The 16,571-nt window shown below is 41.0% G+C and overlaps 2 protein-coding genes across 2 annotated transcripts; one reads left to right on the top strand and one right to left on the bottom strand.

The window, feature by feature from the left end:
• Positions 1 to 595: 595 nt before the first annotated feature.
• On the bottom strand, positions 596 to 3,561 carry cdc42ep5 (CDC42 effector protein (Rho GTPase binding) 5). The gene is made up of 2 exons (XM_083889591.1): positions 3,395 to 3,561; positions 596 to 2,538 (listed from the first exon to the last, which is right to left on the bottom strand). Exon 2 carries the CDS (start codon positions 2,534 to 2,536, stop codon positions 1,541 to 1,543), a length of 996 nt encoding a protein of 331 aa, XP_083745717.1. The 5' UTR covers positions 2,537 to 2,538; positions 3,395 to 3,561; the 3' UTR covers positions 596 to 1,540.
• A 2,627-nt stretch (positions 3,562 to 6,188) lies between these two features.
• On the top strand, positions 6,189 to 11,640 carry leng8 (leukocyte receptor cluster (LRC) member 8; the record flags this gene model as incomplete). Its single annotated transcript, XM_083889441.1, has 15 exons — positions 6,189 to 6,509; positions 7,196 to 7,325; positions 7,669 to 7,803; positions 7,911 to 7,988; positions 8,281 to 8,701; positions 8,948 to 9,113; positions 9,261 to 9,431; positions 9,550 to 9,798; positions 9,889 to 10,038; positions 10,177 to 10,465; positions 10,611 to 10,712; positions 10,809 to 10,877; positions 10,960 to 11,089; positions 11,178 to 11,385; positions 11,478 to 11,640. The coding sequence occupies exons 1-15, from the start codon at positions 6,469 to 6,471 to the stop codon at positions 11,638 to 11,640; spliced, it is 2,502 nt and encodes an 833-aa protein (XP_083745567.1). The 5' UTR covers positions 6,189 to 6,468.
• Between the last annotated feature and the right edge of the window lie 4,931 nt (positions 11,641 to 16,571).

Below are 16,571 nucleotides of genomic sequence, written 5' to 3' on the forward strand. Positions count from 1 at the left end.
ATATAATACACGTTTGCTAGCAATGTTTTTATAACGGTAATTGGTCATAATTATCCCATTATTAAATGTATCATATACAACATTCAATTACGTATATAAATACACTTGTTAGGGCCCCGAGCCACGAATGGCAGTGGCCTAAACGGCTCCTAGTACGCATTTTAATTACAGTTGTCCACACTTTTATTTATGTAATTTAAAATAAATGTCTGTTTTTGATATTAATACATTAATTTTGCATCATAAATGGTATTATTAAGTATACGTGTGATATCGTGATGCAATATTGTGAACAGTTGTTTTTCTTTCCCCACTTTTTGTTCTCTAACCCGGCCCCCTCTTGACCATAATAGATGCACATTGGGCCCCAGGTCATTTGAGTTTGAGACCCCTGGTCTTAAGAATAGCCTTAATTGTGTCATGTTTTATTGAATACAGGAATGTTAAATTGCACTTTATAAAGTAGCAATCATAAAATAGTTTACTATAGAATAAACAGGAAGGGGTTTTGGACAAAGCCTGAGTCTTCATGATTCAAAATCTAAAGAAATGAAAAGTCAAAGCCAAAACCTGTTGATTACTTAAGAATCCCAATAATTATTTTATTGTTTTCACTGTATTTCTCATTAAACCACAGGTTTGTATGCATTTCAACAGCTGAACATAATGACCTCTCCCTCTTTACAGCATTGTGAAATTAAAACGTAAGACATTTTACATGAAGAAAATAAAAACACACAAAAAAATACACCACTGCTCCCAATTTACAACCTGACCTTTAAATCCCATGATTGTCTGAGCGTTTTTTTGTTTTTGTTTTTTGTTGTTGTATCAGTCCAGCCCCACGGCCCCAAGACGACTCGTGTCAGACTCGATGCAGTTTAAAGCAGAGAAACCATGTCGGATCAGGAATGTGACTCGTTCACAGTATTTCACAATACACAGGACAACTTTGTTTTCTGACGACATCTCCAGGAGAAGTATTAAACATTAAGAGAAGACGGGGCAGACTGTAATAAACATGCAATACACGAAACAACTAATAAGACACTGATATAGCACAAGGCACTATAGTAAGTCAGCTCCACTATAACATAAAGCTCAGTAATCACAACATCTCTTTTGTGCACTTGCGATTGGAAAATACATGATGAAAAAAAAACACAAAAAAAAATAGCAAGCATCGTTCATTTAGCTAGAATCTAACTTTTCACATCAGTCTCGTAGCAATGCTTCCAGATGAAGGAAATAAAGTAAAAGTGCTATAAACTTTTCACTGTAATAACCAAAATTCCATGATAACAATGAACAGTCCCTGGCAAATCTGTCACCCGTGTAGATAAAACATAAAATGCCTTTTTCCAGTTGAGCAACATCGTCTTAATGGAAAACCTCAGAGTCTCGTTTGCATCGAGATGTGTTTAAACCGACCGTATTACAAATGATACTGACATGGTGAGTTGTGTGTGTGTGGGGGGGAATAATAATAATACAGTATCCTTGATTCACTCAACAGCAAAGACTTGTTTTTACCTGTACTCTATAGACCAATTTCATCATCAAACTCGTCTTCAAACGTGTAGCCTCTTCCTGCTTCACCTCCCTCTTCCTCCTCCTCCTCCTCCTCCTCCTCATCCTCGTCCTCCTCTGAATCAGTCTCTGAGTGACAGTTGTCCACCTTGTCCGACCTCCTCCTGTCCAGTGGGACAGCGTCTCCTTCGTTCTCTGAGCTGTGCGACGAAGCAGGACTCGGCGGCAACTCCACTCCCACTTTGTGATTGACGAACTCCGTTTCACCCTCTGCCACCACTCGGCTCTCCCCTCTCCTCTCACTCTCGCCCCTCGTTGGGCTTTGACGCAGCAGCTGATTCTCATCCTGGAAGTCGAACCCTTGACCTTCTTCCTCTTCAGACGCCTGGCGAATGATCTCCTCGCGTTTGTCACTGAATCTCACTTTGGGTTTTAACCCCTTTGGCTTGATGCCGTTCCCATCTGGTATCCTGCTTTCTCCCACCTGGTCTCCATCCAACCCAACCGAGTACTTGCCGTTCAGCTCGTTCTGCGTGTTCACAGACATGCCTGTGGCCTCTTTCCCCTGCCTTTTTTCCACGGAGGATGTGGCACTTTTGGGACTCAACGCGTCGTCCTCCTCCTCCTTGGAGTCGAGCCCCAATCCGTCCATGACTCCCAGTACATCTCCCAGCATAGACGGGCCCAGGTCCAGGTCCAGGTCCAGGTCTAAGGTGAATAAAGATACGGACTCTGAGTAGAGCTCACTGTCCTCTGGGCTTCCTGGAGCATCTGCGTGAAGATCACCGTGGTTAACTGCCACCACAGGATCAGCGCCTGGCGTGACCCCTGCACTCCCCGTGTCCGAGCTGGGAGGACTCGGGCCGAGCGTGGACAAGAAGGAGGTGTCCCCGAAGGCGTCGCCTCCGCGTCCAATGTGCATGGTGTGGCGAAAGTCACCCAGCGGCGCCGAGATCATGGTAGGGTCCAGGCGAGACGCCCGGGATGATGATTTGTGGAGTGGCATGACTGAAGACAGAACAAAACAGAGGCGGATCGTTATTCACGGTAGAATAAAGAGCAGAGAAAGTTGAGCTGACGTTCTGATCAGATAACATTTCAAACGTGCAGGAGGCATGTGAACACTGGAGCCTTGGTCCGGCCTCCTGATAAGACGGGGGCCGGTGTGAAAAAAAACTTCACCACGTTGTGCAATATTGTGGGAAACCAATGAGCATTTTGCCACTGCAGTGGCTGTGAAGGCCATGCTGGGACTTGTACTTGAAGCGCACACATGCAACTCTAGCACATACTTTTCTCTGCCCTCAGGGTGTTTGTGGACAAAAAAAAAACAAGACTGTAACATTCTATAAAAACATCTGAGGCCGTAATATGACCCCCCCCCCCCCCCCCCCTGAGTCCTGACACCCTGTTTACATGTCAACAAGACAATGTCAACATTTTTAATTAATAAGTGACATCTGATGACGTTTTTTTTTAAGAGAGTAAACAACCTCAGTGAAGTGTTGTTCACACATTGCAGCTTAGTTTATCATTTATGACACTGATCTCAAAGTTTGTATGTGTGTGTGTGTGTGTGTGAGAGAGAGAGACAGATAGAGCTAGATTAGGGAGGGGAGGGGGCTCACAGGCCAAACCACAACCCTCAAGACTTTTCAGTAACACTTATAAAAGTAAATGATATCACATCATATTATATAAACAAATAACTCGCGGCTTATACAAGGAGCACGCGAGGACAACACTTGCTGAGGCAGCAGTGAGCGGATCGTGTGGATCAATGTAAAAAGTCAATCAACTTTTGTTGGTCTCACTAACTCCTGAGAGTCCTGAAAACTTTGAAAAGCGTGTGTGAAAAACTTACTTGTTTTTAAAGCGTATAACGTGATCTTAGGTCGGCTTCCTCCTCGCTGTCCAACTTTTTCATCTGGATTTTAGCTCGCGCTTCCTTCTCCGCTTTTTTCCCTCGCTCTTCTTTTCTTTTTTTTTTTCTTTTTTTCTCTCCCTCGCCGTCGTTGGTGTGTGCGTGAATGTTCTTTCTCTTCCAAAGGGATGGGCACAGGCACAGGCTGCTGCTGCTGCTGCTGCTGCTGAGGAAGTGACGCGATACTTATTATCGAGGAGCGCTGGATCAAAGACTGTTCCACCGCACGCACTTGGTTCAAATGTGAACGGGGACAAATGTTCACACTGTGGTTTTAATTTAAAAAAAAAAAGAAGTTAAAGTCTAACTACAAGCGGGGCTAAACAGAACACATTGCGTTTATGAGCAGAGGCGATTCTAGAGTCTGTAGGGGCCCTAAGCAAAAAATTCCCAGGGGGCCCTTCCTTCCAACCAGTGTTCATCATTATGATGTAATAAATAATCTGACACCAACGAAAAAAAAAGAGTTCGAAATATTTTTTTTTTTCCGAAATGAATGAAATAACATGGAAAAACCTTGTAATTAAAAAAGTATGTACGAACAATAAAATACTGTAAATAGCTTTTAAAAAAAAATGTATATATATAAAAACTTAATACATTACACTGTAAAGAACCCACATTATTAAACAATATAAATATATAGAACAATAAAATGCTGTAAATAACTGAAAAAAAATGTATAAACTGAGTAAAAAAGATATGCATTACACTTATATACATATACATATGTATATATATATATATATATACATATGTATATATATGTATATATATATATATATGTATATATATATATATATACATATGTATATATATATATATGTATATATATATATATGTATATAATTCCATGTGGCTCACCACTTAATATCAAGATATGAGTTATTTCTGTATGGGTTTTTTTTAATAAAAGATTCCTTTTATATCATAAATACATTTAAATTGTGAACAACTTATTGTTCCATATCAAAACGAAATGTTTTATTTTGAAATTATGTGAAATATCATCGTAAATATTATTATTATTATTTCAGTGTCTTTTTCTCCAAAACCTGGACTTTTTTTTTTCCAAGCTTGGAGGAGATACACGTTTTACAGAGGTGTTTTTTTTCCACGTCATGATTAATTATAATGTCACACCTGTCACTGTGCACCAGACAAGTTTTATATCACACCCATAATATTCACAGACGAGTTTATGGAATGCTGCCAGTGAAAGGGAAACTCTAATGTACTCTAACACCTATTTGATGAGAGCACAGTTTTAAAGGGTGTGAGTCTGGTTCATAATTGATTCACTGATTATTATGTGCAGTCGGTGAGGAATCCTCTTGGAAAAAGCTGTGTCTGAGTTCAACAGCAGTGGAGGAGAGAGATGATTTTAAGAGTACACACTGACCAGCTTCCTCCCATGAGCAACACCAAACCCCAGGTATTGCTCATGGGATACAATGGTGCGAGATTGAGTCATTGTTGTGACGAATGCTCGGCATATTTGTGTGATGATGCAGCCAACAGCTCAACAATGGGAACTAACTATTCATTCAGCTGGAACTTGATTTCATTCAAGGTGAGACATGGATTAGAAGTGACCTGTTAAATTATATTTAAAGCTTTCAGGTTAAGTTGTTCTCTTGAAATCTGATAAGATCATGAAAACCTTAAGATTACATTTTGGTTCAAGGCTTTAGTCTTCCGTGCAATATTGTGGTATTTACTGTGTGTCAGTATTTTGAAGCCATACAAGGGATTAAAGACCAAATAAATGTGGAACCATGGTTTCCCACAGAGGAATAAATCTATTTCTATATAGATTGTGCTTTTCACTGCTGTGCAGTTGAATACATACTTGTGTATTTGCACTAGACTGACTTCAAATTTTGTGAGGGGTCCAGCGTGGGAGAGACTCCCTGACAGGAAATGACTCCCCTCTCTGACACACACATACATACACACACACACACATCCTGCAGCTGTGCGTGCTTCCCAGGAAGGTAAAGGGAACGTCATTCTTTTTTTTTTCTTATTTTGTCTATAATATCTGTTATTTTAGTGGGTTAAAAATCAGCTGTTGTTTTGTAGGCTGATTTAATAATAAGTCCCCAAATTCTATATACAGTCAGTGACCCCTTGAAGCGACAATATGACCTGATACTTAGATTAACAATAAAATTAAACAAATAAAATGTAGATTATTTGATATTTGCTGAATAGGGGGGTGTTTTTACTTCTCCATTCATGTATTTAGGTGAAGTGGATAACTTTGTATGCATATATCACATATGTATATGCATATAGTAGCTATACACAGACACAGACACACACATATATATATACATATATTTATATATACATATATACATACATAATCTGCCTGCCTTTGATCTGGATGGGTTGTTGTGGCGACCTTTGATCTGTGCTTGACTGTTAGCACAGATGAAAGGCAAAGGGCATGATTTATCTATGGATTTTAAGTGTTAAACGCCATTACTAACCAACCAAACATATGGTAAATTAGCTTTGTGCAGGGAATGTGTTCATAGTTATATGACCAGAACCTAAAGTTAGGCTTTTTTGATAAGCGAAGCTATCGGGAGGCAAGTGTACCTTCTTCCTGACAGGACGTACTCTGGGCATCACGCTACCACAGGCACAGGACGTCACCTGACGTCGATAGTTTAAGTTAGCTGCCATTTTGTGTCCGCACAGTCTGGTTTGGCGAAGTCTATTCTCGAACGAAGGAATCAAAGCCCACATACTAATTCTCGCGTTTATGTTTTTAGTATATTTCATGAAATTAGGTACATTGTAGTTCGACATGTTGTGATAGGTTTTCACAGTGTTCGCAGTGGTTTTGTATTCTATGTTGTCGTCCAACGGTTAACGTTTGTTCTGGTCTTAAGCTTGTTTATCTCCAGCTGTAGCAGGAGAGCTAACGACGATAGCCCCGTTTCTCGCTTGGGCTACACAGTCCTAGCGTTAGCTTCCCGAGGCTAACGCTCAGTAGCGAAATGGCGGTCAACGCAACACAAGCAATCCCGGCCAACAACTGGTAGGTGGCATTTTGTAGCCGCATGAGGACTCAAAAATGTGTTGACTGAAAGGATTGTTATATAGATCAACCTTGTTTGTTTGATGTGCCGTATTGTAGACCATTATCTTTAATAACGGGCAGTTAGCTTAGCCCCGGGTATAAGCACAAGTTAGCTACACAGAGGCCTCAGTGTAACAAAGTTAAAGGGTTGTTCCCTTTCATGTAAGCATTTGTTTGTTGGTCGCTAACTACCGTTAAACACCCTAACAACCACCCCGCTACTTATTATCGATAATGGACAATGTTACAGTCAGCTATGACGTTAATGAGGAGGCATTTGTGGATGTCAAACATTTATATTTGATCTAATGAAGAAAATTGTCGGAACAAAGAGTGTTTGCTCTTGGAACGTTTTTGCTTTTCCATGATCATTTTTTTTGTAAAGTGTACAAACTGCTGAGAAACGTTATTGTGTCTGTCGTCAATGTTAATCAGTTGTCAGCTTATTAGGAACACGTACGTAAAACCAAATGGCTAAATAACTACCTAAATGTTTTTTTGTAACCAGTACTCTTTTTAAACAAATGTAAATATCCATCATACTAAGTTGAGTGTTGGGAATGTGTTGTCAACTGTAGGATAATTGTGCTAATTTTAGTTTTGTTTCTGAAATCACTGTTGATTAATGAATGTGTTAATGGCAGGTCCTACACTGCTGGAGATGGCCAAGCTCACGAAAACCCAGAATGGGAGAAAGCAAGACAAGCCCTTGCATCCATAAACAAGAGTCAGAGTCCTGCAAAGACACCACAAGCTAACCGGACAACACCAGAGGTGTGCTTTTTTTTCCCCCTTTTGTATTTCCGTTGATACAGCAGGTAAAATCCTTTCAGGACTGATCACGTCACAAGAAATTAAAATAAAATACTAAAGTGAAAATTGAATCTGAACTGCTGACTCCTTTTGAGGACAGTGTGACATTTAACATTTTAGTCTCTGGAAGTAAATTACACCTTCACTTGCTGTATCATCAGTAGATTAGTTTAATGCACAGTAAAGTGTGATAATGTTAATAATGGGGATTATTTTTTGTGTGGTCTTGCTAAAAAACATTCATGTTCCTCCTTTGAGAATTGTGTCACTGTAGGAAGACTATTTATTGTTTGTTTTGTTTCAGCCCGGTCAGTTCCAGCAACCAGTGACTGACTCTCCTGCCGTTCAACAACAGCAATACTATCCTTGGTATCAACAAACCCAGCAGCCCTATCCTGGATACACATACCCTTATAACTATTACTACCCCATGAATCCAGTAAGTATCGAAATTACTATTGTGGGGTTAAGTTACTTTTCGGTATAATTGGTTAAATGCAAGCATCAAAACTGACATTCTTGTTTTTTTTTTCTCAAAATTTCCAGTATGGAGCTGCATATCCACCAAATCAGTATGGTGCACCCCCAGGGTCATACACAGGAACTGCGCCGTCCAATGGCCAGGTACAAGACTTTGGTTAATTAAGTAATAATAAATTAAAATATTAATAGCATGTGTAATCATGGACCTCAGTCCATGATTACACATGCTGCGTCTATGAGATTTCATGCTGCGTCTATGAAATCTCTGTAGAGACATCTTGGTGTGTTTCAATGTAAATTTTTAGATTGACGGATGTTTTTTGTTCATCATAAGCACTTAATGTTCTAGGTGTTTCTGTAACAACTGATAGTTATTTTCAGGCTCTTTGTTTGACTGTGATCATAATCTTTTCCCCCCTTTTTGATATTATAGCCTCCTCCAGTGCCTGGTATGGAAGACCAGTCCCCCAACTACCCCTCACAATCACAACCTCCTCCCCCTGCTACTCCCCAACCACCCCAAAGCCCAACCACATCAGAAAAAACCCCTCCTCCCCCACCCATTCCCCCTCCACCAAATGCCCAATACCCCCCACCTCCTTCACCAAATGTTTACAGTGCCAACAACTCCATGCCTTACCCACCTGGCGATCCCAGCCAAATGCAAGTCTACAACCATTCCCAGGGTAGGCCTAACTATGCCCAGGCATTCCAGGCTCAGAACACCTATCAGCCACCGCAGAATAACTCTCAGCAGTCCGGCCATTATTTACCAGCGTTAGGCAGAGGAGAGGCCACCAAAAACAAAATCCAAAAACAAGGGCCGGGACAACAACTGTGGCATCGCATGAAACGTGAGATTTTTCCTTTGTGGTGTTGCTTATATGAATTCTCAACTAAATTACTGGTTTTATGCACAGTGTCTTTTTAGACTAGTAGCAAAACGCTATTTTCAGACATTAAAAACGATATTTTACCAAAAATGGCAATGCAGGTGTATTGAAAACAATCTAGCAAAATCAATTTATAGGTTTGTCTTATTCGCTCACATTGCTTTTATTTAACCATCTGTCCTTATGCTTTTTTTTTTTTGCTAACAGAGGCACCTGGGGCAGCTGCTGTTAAGTTCAATATTCCCAAGAGGCCCTATCAGTGTTCCACAGTTTCCACTCAGGCTTTCCCTGTAGATGAACAGTCCTCAGGACTAAATCTAGCTTCCTCCTCCACACCTACTGGCAGTGCTGCACTGGGAGATGGTCAGACACGGTGAGAACTTGTCTGTCTCCACTGACACTGGAAAACACATAAATATGTCATTGATCACAACACTTTTCATGCAAGTCCCGTCACACAGTGTTTTGGAGCTACTCTTGTTCATTTATGATATATACTTTTTAAAATGTCTAACTCCAGATCTTCAGACTGGCCACAAGCCATGAAGGAATATGTGCAGCGCTGTTTTACAGCCTGTGAGACAGAGGATGACAAAGATCGCACAGAGAAGGTACTGAAGGAAGTTCTGCAGGATCGGTTAAAGGATGGGTCCGCTTACACAATTGACTGGACTCGTGAGCCACTACCAGAGTGAGTTTAGTAATGGATTAGTGCTAGTCCTATGTTTATATTTCCTTTTTTTTCTTTCTTTGTGGTGGTGTTTGCAGATTGGTGATAAGATTTACACCTCTGTTTTTTTTCTTTGTAGACTTAAGGTCAAGCAGTCTCGTTGGGAGACTGTTCAATCCCAGAGGTCATCTGATGCTTCAGTTAGCCGTGGTGGAAGTGCAGCGGCTGCAGCTTCGAGAGGCAGGGGTGCTGCATCCCGATTGGGCCATTACAGGAATATATTTTCTCAAAGGAGTCCATCCTCTAGTTCCTCTCGTTCCTCCTCTAACTCTCCGTCCCCCTCCCGTGGACGACACAGGGACCGCAGCAACCAAAGACACAGACGAAGGCAAGAAACATTTTATCTCACCTTTTCTTTGCTCACTGCAAACACCCATGGTAGTTGCTTTCTAAAGGTCATGTATCTTTCTTCTTCCAGTGATTCAGGCTCTCAGTCAGACAGCAGCATGTCCAGTGATCTTCGCCCTCAGCTGTCGAGGCGGAACCAGAAAGGAGCTCGTGGACGTGGTAATGACAGGGATCGAGGACGAGGCGGTAGAGGAAGAGGAAAAGCCAACAGAGGAAGACGGTAAATATTTAATAAGTTATGAGGAAAAAGTGTGTTGAACCAATTAATGAGGTTCTTAATGTTCTTATTGATTGGTCTTTGAGAAGTTATCCTATCAAGAATATTGTTATTTCATAACTTTGAACCCGTTTCTCCCAGAAACATGGAAGACGGCGGTGTCGGAAAGAAGAGAAAAGGGGACTTTGCTGGAATGGATTTCCATGACCCTAACAGAGAAGCCAAGAAGCAAAGTCGAGCAGCTCGTTTCCACAAGCAGCTGCGCTCGGAGCCTCTGATTCTCTCTATTAATGCACTGGACCTGCCCGATGGCACACAAGAGGGTCTCAATTGGGAGGACTGCCCCATTGTGGGAACATGCCAGGACATCACAAAGTCTTACCTGAGGCTCACTTGTGCTCCTGACCCTTGCACTGTACGCCCTGTGCATGTAAGTTGTCATTTATAAGCGTTGGCCATAATTTGCTGGATAAAAATGCAGGATGATGGGTATAAAACCTTCGCACTTGGTGTAAATATTTATTTGTACTTCACAGATGTCAGGCTTTTATCACTAACTATTTTTATCCACTCAGGTGCTGAGAAAATCTTTGCTGTCTGTGAAAGCCCACTGGAAAACCAACCAGGATTACGCCTATGCCTGTGAACAAATGAAGTCCATACGACAAGACCTTACGGTTGGTTATCTTTACGTGTTCCCTTTGTCTATTTATGATGCACCTGGCTGAGATTCTTCTGCATTTCCAAATCTTTGTTTCCCTATCATTATCCAGGTCCAGGGAGTGCGAACTGAAGTCACAGTGGAAGTGTACGAGTGTCATGCACGTATTGCCCTTGAGAAGGTGAGCCTCCTGTCCTCCAAAGTTGCTGTAGCTAAAGCAAGAACAGTATATTTAATGCTATGTGAATATTTGTTGTGTTTAGGGAGACCACGAAGAGTTCAATCAGTGTCAGACCCAACTGAAGGCCCTGTATAAGGATAATCCCTCAGAGAACATTGGAGAATTTACAGCATATAGATTTCTATATTACATTTTCACTAAAAGCTCAGGAGGTAGGCCCACATCATTATCATTATCACCATCACATTTTGTGTGTTTAACTCCCACATTCTAACCCTGGCTATTAATCTTCCACTCTAGATCTGACCACTGAGTTGGTGTACTTGACCCCAGTGCTGCGGGCGGACAAGTGTGTGGCTCATGCTCTCGCACTGCGAGCAGCCTGGGCGTTGGGAAACTATCAGCGTTTCTTTAAGCTCTATTTGGAAGCCCCACGCATGGCTTCCTACCTCATTGACAAGTTTGTAGAGAGGGAAAGAAAAAATGCACTTCGGGCCATGTTTAAAGCGTATGTCACATTCCACTACCTTGTACCTTTGCATTAATTTAGTTCCTTGTAACTCGCAGTGATCCTGTTTCTCTTCTGTTTTCTCTCTGCAGGTTCAGGCCTGACCTGCCAGTGCAGTATGTGCAGTCTGCTCTGGGCTTCCCTTGTTTAGAGACCTGTATGGCCTTTCTTACTGGGCTAGGTGTCACCTTCACCCCCTCTGACCCCCAAAGGATAGACTGTAAAACCAGCACTACAGCTTTGGCTGCCTCTTGAGTGATAGGGGGGGTGGGGAGGGTTGCACTATTTAGGGAATCACTGAGATACCCACATAGGTCCTTACATATTTAGTGCACTGCACTTCAGACAACTCAGCCAATGAGAATACGGACAGATTTACACCTATATAAGTCTACGAGAGAAAGACATAGTCAGATTTCAGGATTCAGATACGGCATATGGATAAGCACACTTTTAGAAAAGAAGGGGGGAGGGCGTTGGGACACTTAACTTGGATATCAGGCTAACTTGCAATAGTTATCTCTAACTTTATGTGGTCTGAAAGTAAACGGATGAGTTTAGTTTCAGGTCGTCCCAGAACAGGATCAGAGAGGCCCTCCCTTCCTCATGGTTCCTATTCCTTTAAAACCATCAGATGTCAAAGCTAACAGTGTTTTGTTATGTTTTTCCTTCCTCAAGTCAACAGCTTCAAGACCTGAAGACTCGAGCCTTGTCAGTCAAAAGGGAAATGCAGTTCTTCCTCAAGTCACTTGCCCCGGCACTCTGATTGAAGATTGAAGTCAGGAATCGGGTCAACAGCATATTTTCCTCTTAAGAGACTGTGAGATGAGGAAGTAAGAAGATTCCAGCAGTTTGTCTGAAAGAAGAAGAGGTGGTGGTTTGTATTTCCTGGTCTGCATCCCGTATGTATCTATAGCTGGCTATTCATCCCGTCCCTTGTTCCCAACCATAACAGCCAGTGAAAGGAATGGACGAAAGAGGAGTTTTCTTAAGTACTGTTCATCAGGTGTCTCGTTTATGAAATGGTTATCCGGCACGTGATACAAGTCTCTATCTGAAGAGTATTGACTGTGCATGGTGAAGGATACAGGAAGGCATCTTCATTGAGGTCCTGTGGTCACTCGTCCAGGAAGCTGAGCTCCGTCTCCAGAGTGCAAGCAGCCAGAAGCAGAAATTACATCTGCTTCCATCGTGCTCAGGTAGAGGTTCCTGCCAGCACCTGGGGTCCAGCACGCAGTGGTCAACACAGGAAAGTGTCTTCATGACGACCGTCCCTCGCTCAGCCATCGTCTTCGAGTTCAGCTGGAGGTGGATTACACATGGTAGAGCTTCGAGGGGGAAACGTGCTGCCGCTGCTGCTGCTGCACAAAGGAACATCAAGTGGTTTGTATGCTACGTCCGGTCTCTGGTGTTTGCATTACTGGTAAGAGGAAAGGACTTCTCTGGAAAGAGGCGGATGACGGCACAGTTCTTCTGTGTTAATCATTTGTTTTTGGACAGCAGTATTGGCTGTCTGTCGACAAATTCCTAAATAATATCCAAGTTGATATTGGACAAATGAATTTAGCAGCAGCAAAATTGGCAAAATGCTAAATTAGTTGGTAAGATCCAGATGTTTTGCTCCATGCCGTTTGAATTTCATGGTGGAGACCAGTTTCAAACGGATGTAGACGGTGATGCGCTAAAGAGGGAGAGGTTAGTGGAGTATAGCTTTATGTCAAGTTTATTTCTAGTTGCATATGAAATGGTAAAAGATAAAATGCGATAATTATCGGTCTTAGTATACAGGACAATTTCTCTTGGGAGGAAAAATTGACTCAAACTGATGTGATTTGAGGCTCTTTTTTCTTTTTGGACGAAGGAGATCCATGAAGCTACAGCACAGTTATAGGTGACGATAAGGGAAAAGACTACTGCGATATTTAAAGTGAAGGTCATCCGTTGCTTGTATATGTCAGGAAATGTGAAGCTCACAAGCAGAACTTTTCACTTTTGTCATTAAGTGATTTTGTGCTGCTTTCTATAGTCTCCGTATCAACATTGTTCCCCATTATCTGACTTGTTTTTTTAAAGTATTAATTACCACAGTAGAAACTCTTGAGACCTACGTATTTGTCTTTGGTTTAACTGACCAGAGCAAACGTGGATGCAGCCTTCCTGTACAGTTAAAATGTCCTGTTTTATGTAAATATTGTATCATCGAGTACTTTTCATTCAGTGCATAGGTTTTCTTTTCTCACACATGGGTAAGTGTGATTTTTGTTTTTGTTGTTTTTGTTTGCTGAACATGAATAAAATTCCTAGACCGTTTTTGTGAATATGTAAATTTGAATGTAGATGGTTTTGGATTAGCTCGTGTGATGTTTTCATCATCAGTGACCACAGTGTAGGAGTCGTAATTGCCAGTTTTTCCCTGTAATTATTGGTACAAACAATTTAAACTTTGGCAAGATGGTGCTGATGTGAAACATTTGTCTTTTTTCAAAACAAAAGTAATTTCTTCTGGCGAAACAAAAACACATGGCCACATTTTGATACTTGTTTTGCAAAAAAAAATTTCTATTGAGCTTGTTTGAACCAGGATTTGTGAAGCGTGATATTCTGTAATGATGATCTCAACATGTTTTCTTTCTTCCCTTCATCTGCCCGATTCCCCCCTGTCTTCTTTACTGCCCCCTTTTCTTTATTCCCTAAACCTTCCTCACACCACCAGTCTCCTCATTCCTCTGCTCATACTACTGCTGCATTGCAGGAGCATCACAGGGTGGTGATGATGATGATGATGATGATAAGTGGGCGAACCTCCTCCAGACTCCGGCCGGAGAGGGTGAATTGTGAGCAAACCATGTCTGGGTTTGACCCACTTTTGAAAAACACGGGAGCCTGGCGTGATGAAATGTGGAAACAGTCGAGCCACTGCAAATGATTTGATGCTGATGTTTCAAAATGTCTCTCTGCAAAGATGTTTGAAACCAGAGGCATAATGTTGTGCTTTGTCTGTTTGTCCAAATGCATTCTTTTTTTTTTTTTTGAGCTGCCTTGTAAAGAGTAGGTTGTTTTTGTTTTTATTTACAGTCAGGAGTGTTTTTGGTTTGCTTGACCTGCTTTAGTCCAGATTGTTTATTGAAGCTGAGTTTTATTGCCCGTTATTTAAAATGTATTTGGACATACAGAATTATTAACTTCATAATCTACCTACAGTTTATTTTATTTTTTATTTTTAACCAAGCGGTAAAGGCTGAAGTGTAAACTGCTGTCGTGTGTGTGTGTGTGTGCTCCCGTAGTAAGAATGACCTTTTGGTTTCTGAGCTTGACTGCGAGTGTGTTATCTTTGACTTGTGTACTCTCAGGATGTTACAGTAGAATATTCACTTACCAATACACATGATTATTTCTGGTTGCTTCCCCTCCTCAGACGCCTCTTCTTTTTTGGTTTGTTTTGGTTTGTTTTTTGGCTCCCTTGTTACTGAATATCACCCATCAGTCTTTGTAACTCCTTTTCCCGTCATTTGACTCTGAACAAAGCTCCCACATGCCACGTTTCTGCTGTGTTCGTCGCCACCTATCTCCCCCTTTTATTTTAATTCATCTTGCGTGTCCTCACTTTCTTCTCCCTGCATGTCCTTCTTCTCCTCTTTCCTACTGATTTCTAACCAGTATTACTTTTTTTCTACTCTCATCTTTACCTCGTCCCTTTTTAGTGTTGAGTTTGTTTGATTGTTGCTGTGTGCAACCTGTCACTCTGACTAGTAAGTACTGTGTTGTGTCTGCAATGCTTTAATAGTTTTAAGTTGCAGCTCACTAACAACTGAAGCTGAAGGGTTAGCTGCAGTCTCTGTCCCTCTTTTCCTCTCGCTCTACAGATCTGATGTGATCAACTGCCACTTTGTAAATATCGTGTACATATTGTCTTTCGAAGATAAGAATCTAATAAAATTCAAGTCCAAACGGCTCAGAGAGACTGTGTTGATCATGTTTCACTGGGTCAAAGCCAAAGTGAATGAAAAAGCCACAGCAGTTGTGTTTTGCACAGTTGGTTTTATTGTGAAATGTCCGCTGTGAAACAAGGCACCTGTGACACCACTGGGATTGTTGAAATAAGAGATCGGTTTGATAAGACATTTCCTGCTCAAGTTTCCTCTTTACAACTACACGTAAAGCAATAAGAGGCTGTAAACTCATCAAAAAAATGTTGAAGCGTTGCAGATTCAAGGAAATTAATAAAAAGCTGGCACTGAGTACGTGCAATTGAGTTCAAAGAGGAAACGGCAGAAAAAAATAAAAGTTTTACACAAAGTGCATTCAAACTAAGAATCAGATGTTTCTTCAACAAACTAACACACATCTTGATGGCTCAGAATCTTTAAACAAAGTGAAAACATTCTGCAAAAGTCAACCATTTATCTGGCTGTCCAGAAAGAGAAAGAGCTTCAGTGTAAAAGAAAAAGACAAAAAGCAATAGATCTACTAGTAAAGAGTAAACGTTAGGCTGCTAAACTACATCAGTCTGATATTTAGTGTTAATAGTCAGAAAAAGAATAAGCACAGAAACAGGCGAAGAACTAAAAGATGCTAAGAAATTTAAATATTATGTACAGGAGGTGAAGAGAAATGATGCATCATGCAAAGAGGAGGAAAAAAATTAATGTTATTCTCACTCAGTAGAAAGGCACTCAAAGAAAAGTTAAATGATAAAAGATGGAAATCTAAGGAGATGCAACTAACTATTAAAGAACAAAATGAAGCGAGTGGACGACAGTAGAAGTTCACAGAGTTCAGAGAGAGCACATACATGTACATATATATATATATATATATATATGTACATGTATGTATGTTTTCTACAGTGAAAAGATAAATAAGAGAAATGAACGTGTGTAGCAAGGCATAAAGGTGGCGTTCACACTGAAACAAGATGAAGAAAACAAGGAGGAAATGCAGCAGAAGGAAAGAAAGAAATGCAGCTGAAAGAAAGAGAGAAATGCAGCAGAAAGAAAGAGAGAAATGCAGCAGAAAGAAAGAAAGAAATGCAGCAGAAAGAAAGAGAGAAATGCAGCAGAAAGAAAGAGAGAAATGCAGCCGAAAGAAAGAAATGCAGCCGAAAGAAAGAAATGCAGCAGAAGGAAAGAAAGAAAGAAATGCAGCAAAAAGAAAGAAATGCAGCAGAAAGAAAGAAGGGAATAAAG

Source organism: Microchirus variegatus, assembly GCF_963457635.1.
Source record: "Microchirus variegatus genome assembly, chromosome: 1".
NCBI classification, from domain to species: Eukaryota; Metazoa; Chordata; class Actinopteri; order Pleuronectiformes; family Soleidae; genus Microchirus; species Microchirus variegatus.

Bases quoted from the DNA above. Each gene is read 5' to 3' on its own strand.
- cdc42ep5 (XM_083889591.1), bottom strand. From the start codon at position 2,536: ATGCCACTCCACAAATCATCATCCCGGGCGTCTCGCCTGGACCCTACC.